The sequence below is a fragment of the Tigriopus californicus genome, chromosome 8, assembly GCF_007210705.1.
Source record: "Tigriopus californicus strain San Diego chromosome 8, Tcal_SD_v2.1, whole genome shotgun sequence".
Lineage (NCBI taxonomy): Eukaryota > Metazoa > Arthropoda > Copepoda > Harpacticoida > Harpacticidae > Tigriopus > Tigriopus californicus.
The window spans coordinates 11,863,460-11,872,629 of record NC_081447.1 but is presented as its reverse complement, the minus strand read 5'-3'; the positions used below and the strand labels follow the sequence as shown (position 1 = coordinate 11,872,629).

At 39.9% G+C, this 9,170-nt stretch overlaps 2 protein-coding genes across 2 annotated transcripts in view; both read right to left on the bottom strand.

The window, feature by feature from the left end:
* LOC131884903 (uncharacterized) overlaps window positions 1-8,739 on the bottom strand; it is a 33,580-nt gene extending 24,841 nt beyond the window's left edge. The window contains exons 1-5 of the mRNA XM_059232799.1: window positions 8,703-8,739; window positions 7,923-8,012; window positions 7,758-7,792; window positions 7,587-7,692; window positions 7,445-7,509 (exon numbers count right to left, since the gene is read on the bottom strand). Of these exons, the coding sequence (XP_059088782.1) occupies window positions 7,445-7,509; window positions 7,587-7,692; window positions 7,758-7,792; window positions 7,923-8,012; window positions 8,703-8,739 (333 nt within the window). The remainder of the gene's footprint in view (window positions 1-7,444; window positions 7,510-7,586; window positions 7,693-7,757; window positions 7,793-7,922; window positions 8,013-8,702) is intronic.
* LOC131885675 (uncharacterized) lies at window positions 1,181-7,495 on the bottom strand. The gene is made up of 9 exons (XM_059233792.1): window positions 7,223-7,495; window positions 7,057-7,072; window positions 6,913-6,953; window positions 6,720-6,824; window positions 2,160-2,280; window positions 1,952-2,073; window positions 1,791-1,873; window positions 1,603-1,714; window positions 1,181-1,527 (listed from the first exon to the last, which is right to left on the bottom strand). Coding segments are annotated over exons 4-9 (543 nt in total). The 5' UTR covers window positions 6,721-6,824; window positions 6,913-6,953; window positions 7,057-7,072; window positions 7,223-7,495; the 3' UTR covers window positions 1,181-1,423.
* Window positions 8,740-9,170: the final 431 nt, after the last annotated feature.

Sequence of the window (9,170 nt, the reverse complement as noted above, 5' to 3'; positions counted from 1 at the left end):
TGGATGGGTGCTAAGCAATCAAGCTTGGAGATTTGTACTGTCCGAGTGTGACAATAAGCAGCCTACCTCCCATTAATTTAGAAAGATTAATTCTCTCCTTCTTGCTATTCATTCCTCACTAATCTCTCATCATTAGATTGAAACTCACAATCTTGCAGCATCTGTAATTAATTTCGTTGGTAAACTAGGATCGAAATGAGCGAAAATCGGGTCCTTCGGGTTCACAAGAATGGCTTTGGTGGCCTTGCATGAAAGTCTCTTCTTGTTCAGTAAGCCATTGTTAAGCAACATCCTTTTTTAAAATGGGCCGTAGTGGGCTGAGGGCGTGAGCAAATTAAGGGACGATCACAACGTTAGGAATTTACCCTCTTCCACAAACTCTGTCCTTCCAACATACGAGTACTTTAAAAAGCCTTACGAACGCCACATGTTTAATTTCTATTGGTCAAAAAGTCAAGTCCGTTTTAATCCACATGAAAGTGATTATTTGGTGTTTCTGAATGCCAAATTCCCATAGATATGTCATTTTCTGGTCTAGTCAAAGTCTAATGCAAGTGAGATTTAAGAAAAGGAGATTTAGTTGATTACAATTTTTTTTTACTTTTTATTGGTTTGGTTTTTCACGGCTTTTCTAACCGCTACAGGAAATGTAATCCCCAGTACTACTAAAATGAAAGGCTATAATTCGTCTATTTATCATCTTCCAATCTTTACATGATATTTGGTCCACCAACGAATTTGAGTTGGCAGCCCGAGCTAGTCCTTGAATGTAGGGTTGATCTGGAATGCTATTTAAAAATTTGTCCAAGTTTGACTTGAAAGATGCAACCGGATCAACAAGACTTACGTATTCCCTACGATTATTAGAGGGAAGCAAATTAAACCTTGAAGGAGCCCGAGAAAGAAGAGAAGTGGACTTCATTGTTCGAACTAGTCAGGATTCTCGAGGGCTTGAAGGTGCTCTCAAAACTCACATTAAGCCCCTACGGTCACTAGAGTTGACCCTAAATCCTGGGTTGGGACAAAGCTCATGGATACTTTTGAAGACGTACAGTATCAGATAGATACCTTTCGTAGCTTCTTTGAACACTGTACAGTCCAAACTATTTTAGTCTCTCCCAATTTGAGAGCTCTCTCATTCCTCTAGTGTTCCTAGTGAAACAGTACTTATTACTACATTGGTATTCGTATTACTTTAGACATTTTGGCTCGCGTTGGTGTGGGGTTTATTCTCGTATAGTGCGGCTGGTTTCGCATGGTTCTCTCCAATGAAAGGGGTATCGGTCCCTTTATTAAAGGGACTGACCTTGAGCTGATTCGTATTAAACCATGTATATTTGGAAATAAGCAAAACATTTGTGACAATTTTCATAAATATAACCAGAAGAATTTCTATGTGTGCGTCCCATCCGCTAAATGGCCTTTAGGGGCAAGCCACTTGCTTGTAGTTTAAGTTGAATCCCGTCCGATCGGCCAGACCGTCTGCCAGAGTTCGCAATCCAACCAGAAAAGAGTCGCCAGGAGCGGCTAAAATGTGAAACATCTTGTCTTATAGAATGTGTTCTAAAATGCTTACATGTCTCAATTTAGATAGATTCTTACATGTCAGAGCTCCAGGCATCATGTCGCCAACCACGGAGCTCAAAACGCCACCGCAAAACATCGAATTCGTTGGTGTTGTAAAAGTCACGTAACTCAGGGTTGCACAGTTATGCTGAAATTCAAGGTGTCCCAAAATGTCCATATACGTAAAGAGAAAAAATCTCCTTACAAAAAGAAGTATCATTTACCGCAGTTTCTGCAACATTAGCAGACAAAATGAATGGATCTGGAGTCATTGCCGTGGCCTCGCTGATTTGCAATCGACAAAACCCTAAGAGATAGAAAATATGTAGTGTTAGATCGATGACCATATCGATAAGAGATGTACACACAGTTCATGAGGGCTTACCTTCTTCTTGTCGGAAGCAGTTGTTGTAATTCATGCTCTGAAGGAGTTGACTCCCTTGGTAGTTGTAAGATTGAAAAGAACCACTCTCCCCGGTAAAGTATTGAGTGCAACCAGGAGGGGCCCTGACAAAGATAGGTCAGACAAGCATGGTCAATAGACATTCATTAAGGACTTGTTTCAAGGGGTTCATCTATGATTTGCATCATACTTGGCCAAATTATTGCACGTGTAGTAGGTGACTTTGATTTCGAAGTTCCGAATTCCAGCAGTCGTTCCTTTGGCGATGGACAAGGCTCCGGCCGTTCCTGTCGTCCCCGTTTCAAGATACACTACAATCAAGGGTTAACAGCAGCGATGGGAAAAATCGGGATTGATCGAATTTCTACCACTATCACACAGAAGTGGCTGAAAATGGCAGAAAGTGACAGAAAATGGCAGAAAGTGGCAAAAAATGGCAGAAATTGTTGGAAGGTGGTCAAAAATGGCCGCCGGTGGTTAGAATGGCCGATCTCGATTCTAAAATATGTCAAAGGCAAGAAGGATCATATGGGTTGGATAAGTTTTTCAAGTGTCCTTTGCTACAAAGCATATTGATATAGCATTGGCTGAAATGCAAAATGTTCCTCAAATATTGATATTTATACTATTTGATGGTTCATTGAATTGATAACAGTATCCGTAGACCACTTGCGGTATTCAAGGCGTAGTCACAACACTTGCACTTTTTTCATCGTTATCAAAATGGTTATTGAATACGATACAGCCTTTTAGAATACAATTGTCGTCATTTTGACTTTAAAAAGTTTAGGTCCAATGGCATCCCTGACTCAAATCGATTGCGGTGTCAAAATTCAAACTCGATCACACTCCAATGACGTTTAGTGGTTGTATCCCACATTCGATGCCAAATACCCATCCCAACGTGTCAAAGCTACATACAGAAAGGCTTAAAGATTAACGGGAATGATCGTAAATACTAGAAAAAGATGATTTAGAAAATACAAAGAATCCTATTTTCTGCCATTTTTGGCCATTTTCTGCCACCAATTTCTGCCAGGTGGTAGAAAATAGCTTTTAATAATTTCTCATCCCTGGTTAACAGTGATCAAAGAGAACTTGGCTTACCTTTTTAAACAAAAAATATCAAATCAGGGATGCATAGAGATTTAAAGTGAATGGTTTGTGTGAGTTTAAAGAGTCACCGGGAGTTATTGAAGTCCTAAAACCTCTTTTTTGCACATTCCACAAATTGTGGTCTTTAAGATGTGATTTAGAAAAATCTAGACTTTTTAAGGGCGTTCCCATTTCAAGATACACTGGAATCAAAGGTTAAAAGGGATCAAATGGAACTTGACTGATTTGGTGCTCTAAACTATACTACGAGATTGGAGGTACATAGACCAGCTTTGCTTTGAATTTTGATGCTTCATTTCTGATTTGCATGTTACTGACTATTGTCATTAAGCGTACACTATGCAAAACCTTAGGGTATTCGATGCTTAGTTTTTATGAATGTCTTGTGGCGAATTTTCTTTATAAAGATGAACTCCATTGGCCCCCTTTAAATGGGATGGAAAGGCCTTGAATATGTTGAACATGTTCCTTATGGGACACCGCAAGGGTGACATCCAATCAATACAACGAGGTCCAATTGGATGAGAACGATAAAGCACAATTAAGTTTCCAGATGAAGAACTAAGACACGAGTGATTATAGCGAACAGAAATAAAGGCGAGTCTAGATACAACCAGAAACATAGAATACCACAAAGACCTTTTTGGAGGCAGGGTTCTTAGGTGTTGTTAATATGTCTCTAAAAGAGGTTGTTATGGGTTTTATCCAAGCACCATCATTGCGTTTGTCGACCAAAATTCGACAAGAAAAGCTATGTCATCTGAAAAGATCTAAAATTTGTTTCAAATCGTTTAGAAGGCTCCGACAGTTATTCAGATACAAATCCATTTGACATTGGGCTAGGAGTAGGCATTCAACCTTTTTCATACCATTTCACCAGTTTCCGTAATGAACTTGAAGACATTACCTCACTCTTCTTCTCAAAAAGTACCGCATTTTAAACTTTGGATGGACCTTATAATTAATAGACTTTTTGCTGACTGCCTTAAAACTGCTTGGAATGTAATCGTCAACACTTCATGATGAAAACTAATAACTGCCTGGCAAGACAAGATTTTTTTCATGTCGAGTAGAGATTTGAAATGTTTGCACTAACCAGTTTTCTTTCCTATCCTGAGGGCAGTTGTTCATAATCAAGCTAATCAAACTAATCCATTTGTAAATCACCATGTTGTAACGTGATATCATGGAGGTGTTTGATGGTAATGGCCGACCACAAATCGAGTTTCAACAGAATTTGTAATTCCAAGCTACTTTTCTTACAAGGTCCAGCTTTTTGACGTGCTTCGATGCGGACTTTGGGAAATGAATTTCCTGGAAGGCTCTGCAACCAGCCCGAACGAAGATGCAGTCAGTAGAAAACAGTGGATCCACCCTCTCGATGTTTTAAATGTAAATGCAGTTTTGAGGGAACGAATGTTTCCCTTCACGTATTCAAGCATGGACTTCGGTGGGTTGAATTTCACATGTCTGCAAACTTCAAAGTCTGCAAAGTCTTAAACATTTTCTCCGTAAGAGCTCGGGTTTTCAAGCTGCCAACCCCAAGATGATTCTGCGCTGACTGATTGCTCTCTCACGCATGAGTCAGCAGTAATTTGTCTAAGTCTGGCTTGAAAGATGCAACCGGATCAACAAGGTCTACGTATTCCCCACGAATATTAGAGGGAAGCAAATTAAACAATGAAGGAGCCCAAGGAAGAAGAAAAGAAGAGAAGTGTACTTCATTGTTCGAACTAGCCTAGCTTCTCGAGGATTTGAAGGTTCTCTCAAAATTCACATTAAGCCTCTACGGTCACTAGTGTTGACCCTATAAATCCTGGGTTGGGACAAAGCTTATGGATGCTTTTGTAGACGTACAGTATCAGATACCTTTCGTACCTTCTCTGAACACTGTACAGTCCCAACTTTTTTAGCCTCTCCCAATATGAGAGCTCTCTCAATCCTGTGATGTTCCTAGTGAAACATCTTTGGACTTGCTCGACCTTTTGCAAACCTGCTGAACTCATNGTTCGATGAGCAAATCTAGTTGAGGGGGGTAAAGGTTTTCAAATGTGCGGTTGGATATATCGTATGTTTAAGTCCAGAGATTGAATCACTCTGTACAAGTCGATTGCTCAGCCGTATCTTTCATTCCCTGTAGCGGTTAGAAGAGCCCGTGAAAAACCAACCACCCCAAAAAGTTGGGTGACCGCTCGGAACCCATGCTGACTAAGAGGAAGGACATCATGGACTTCAAAAAACTAGACAAGTTTGTACTTCATGATCTTCTCAAACACCTTCACAATATTCGAAGTGAGAGAAATCGGCCCATAGTTACTGGGGAGCGACGTATCTCCCTCCCCCTTTAAAGATTGGAACAACATGAGCTTGAGATTTGATTGTTGAATCTAGATTACATTGACGCTTAAATCTGCAACTGTCATATACCCCATCAATATTTTACCTGAACCACAAATGTACCTTATTGAAGAGGTGTTTCAAGACCTGGGTCTATTTTTGATTGATTTGACTCTAGCTCTTGCGTGAAACAATGCAAAACAAAATAAGGTAAGACTTACAACGGTGAAGTGAATGAGCCAAGATATAGATTAGCGCACGAGTAAATCTGCCGTTGAAATAAAAGCATCAAGAACCCTTTCGTCAATGCCGCATATTCCTATGTCCGAAGAAGGAGGAAAGTTATTGTTTTGATCATTAGCTATAAGTGATTGGACTATCACTTCGGCTCCTGCTCACTCTTACGTCATGTATGGGAACTCGTTGACTCAGAACTCTGTGCACCGCGATCTTGGGGTGACATTCAATGGCCGATTAACGTTTTGTGGACACTGTGCATCGTTGGCTTCAAAAGCGAACCAAGTACTTGGAATGATCAAGCGAAACTTCCTCACAGGGGATCGGGACACCCTTTGTGCTTTGTACAAAATCTTTGTTAGGCCGCTTCTTGAGTTCTCCTCTCAAGTATGGAGCCCTCCGAATCTTGGAGATGTATTGAAACTTGAAAAAGTACAAAGAAGAGCCATAAAGCTAATTCATGGTTTCCTCAATCAGTCATACAACGAAAGGCTAGAAGAGTTACGAATCCAAACATTTCAAGAAAGGAGATCTTATATGGATATGATTTTGACGTACAAGATCACAACGAAGAAGATGGCTTTCGCGCCATTGTGGCCTAGTGGAAGACTTTTTTCAGGCTGAAGAAAAAAGAGGACATCCAATAACCAGGGGTAGTAACATGGAAAAAGTGAAGGAAGTGTTTGCCCGAACTCGCATTCGCTACCACTCCTTCTTTCTGCGGTCAGCTCGACGGTTGAACGAGTTGCCCTTGGATGTGCGGAAAGCTCAAACCGCAAACACTTTCAAGAGAAGCTTTGTGCAATATGCCGTTAGTGACAGCAAGAGTTAAAAACCAAGTCTGCTTCTTCACTGGGACTCGCTTCCCTTTGTTTTCCTCTTTTCATTGCGGTACCCTTTGTCTTCGTTTTCGTTCGGCTTTTTTCCCGTTACTCTATTTCATCTAATTTGATGCTTGATTGGACATGCAATAAACAATAAATAAACTAAGGATTGGCGCTACCAATTGGATTACCAAATTGGATTGGATTACCATCTTCTGACAATTTGTTCAACTTACTGTGCTGTCCGGTCAATGTTCCACACACTGTCGGCGGAAACGCGTTGGCCGAAGATGAAAATGGACTTGTCACTGTTATGGCATCAGCCGCGGTTCCACACAAACCTAAAGAATGTTGGGAAAGGGTAAGGTACGAAACAAATGTTTCTACGTCTGAATAAGTGGTCGTTTGGTATACCAGAATCCTACTCACCGGTTGCTGAACTCAGCGAAGTCAAAGTATTGAAATCCAACCTGAAGAAGAAAGGAATCGCTGGTAGAATGCTCGCAAATATATTCCAACGGATACTTGTGCTACTTTTTCCGTAACTATGACATATATGTCATAGAAGCTTACCTGATCTGGCAAAGATCTAAAGACAGAGCGAAAGCAAAAGTGGATTAGCTAGGGTTTCATTCAAAGCCAACCAGTAAGTGAGAGTAAATAAAAAATAGTAACAGTTACAGACCAATATAAAAGATATAGTATATAAAAAAGTATAGTTGTTGGATTAAGATCTTACTGTCACAGATCCGGTCGAAATTGTATGTACACGTCTCACTTATGGTGCTGTCGGCCGAGGGATATCCATTGTTCTATGGGAATGGTACCAACCAAGTAAATTGGTGGCTTTAAAGCAAATACTCGATTTCGTCATCATCTTACCCGTATGTATGTACAATTCTGAAACAACAGTTCACATTAAAAGGTGTCAAAAATGATCTCGACACGTTTGACTTCTTACTTGAGAAATGGTTTTGTCACCTGAACAATCACCACCCACACTAAAAAGACAACACACTCCAAAGCCTTAAAAAGAAGCAGTCAATCATCAATTCCCTCACGTCCCATGGTGTTCCAAATGTAAGTATTATATCGATAATCACCTGCAGCGCAATTGCCAGACGGAGATCCGCCTTTGGCAGTGCACTCAGTGGAGGTCAAGCAGGTTCCAACCAAATTTCCAGCTCCCGTTGTTGCACAAGCTTCGTTCTAAAATACCACGGAAATGTATATCAATGCCACCTTTCTAGATTATAGATTTATAATCTACTTACCTTAAAGGTGACGATATTGAAGATGCTAAAAAGTCCTAACATTTGAAGAAAGGATTTTTTTTAAATAAACATAGGTATATACAATATCAAAGATTGAAAGTACTTTCAACCATGCTTTCGTACCAGAGTTTGAGACTTAAACATTACCAAGAACATGCAACGTACGTTTCTGTCTAGTGTTGGTTTGTAGTTGTTCTTCTGAGATAGCTCCACCGAATGTGAGAAACGAAAGTAGCCACAAATATTTGCAAGGATCTGAAAGTGAGGACCGGATTTTTTCATAAATTGAAAATGAAATTAGTTCACATTTAACGAAGATAATCAATTGGTCTAAGACAAGAACATTTTGAAAGGAAGTTTAGAATTTGCATCTCCTGAATACTAAATTTTATCAAAAGTATGCAGTTAACACGATCAAAAATAACATCTTTACCAAATTTGGGTTCTAAGTCAGGTTTAAATATCCCAAGAGAGTCTATTGAAGGGGTGAAATAAGGACTTCAACAATTCTGATTCTTGTGCTCACTGTGGCTCGACTACACATACGTTCAACGCTTTAAACGTAATCTTTTACCAGAAAATTTGATAGAATTGACTTGCCTCAATTTCAATATCCTCTGCTTTTTTATCATGTCCATCTAGTTTGAACATGGAATCAAGAAATTCCAAAAAATGATGGACTTCTCATTCGTGAATTTGTTACAAGTTGTTAATGTAAAAAAAAAATTGAAGAAGCAGAAATGCTCAGGCTCTAACTGCATGTAAAAGAAATGTTCTGAAAGGCAAGCAGCATTTTTAGTCAACCGGTTAATAAACTGATCAATTGTTCTTTGGCGTGTCATCTTGTTCGTTTCCTATCAACTGCTTTCAAGTTAAGGAAGGGCAACATTAAAACACAATGCAGGGTCATGTGGATCCGCTTTTCCTTTTTTCTATCTTTTTTACCGCTGCTATTCTGTATTGACACATTGTTTTTATCCATGCTCGATTTGATTTTCTAGCCATATTCATAAATCAGTAACATGCCCCTTGACCCCAAAACGAACTTTGGGGAAGTTTATGCAAACTCTAACGGACTCGTTTGTTTTCTGGTAACACTGTCCATGATGCAAATTTGACGTAAAGGCCTAGCTAAGGCAACCCCTTTTTCACGGTTGCATTGAAGCAAGGTCAACTTCGCTACCAGTGACTTAGGGTACGATTGGTTGTTGGTACAGGAGCTTGCCTAAAGGTCTGACTTGAAAAAAATCTTTACACTTTGCCCTTAAACATTTTTTTTCTATCAGATACTCTACCCATGGCGTTTTCGTACAATCCGATCCACAGGAAATTCACAACTAAACTGGTTGTGCGATTCGCTGGTCGCTCCTATTTCCATGGATGGTCTCATGCGGCTTCCTTACTGTGTGAGAG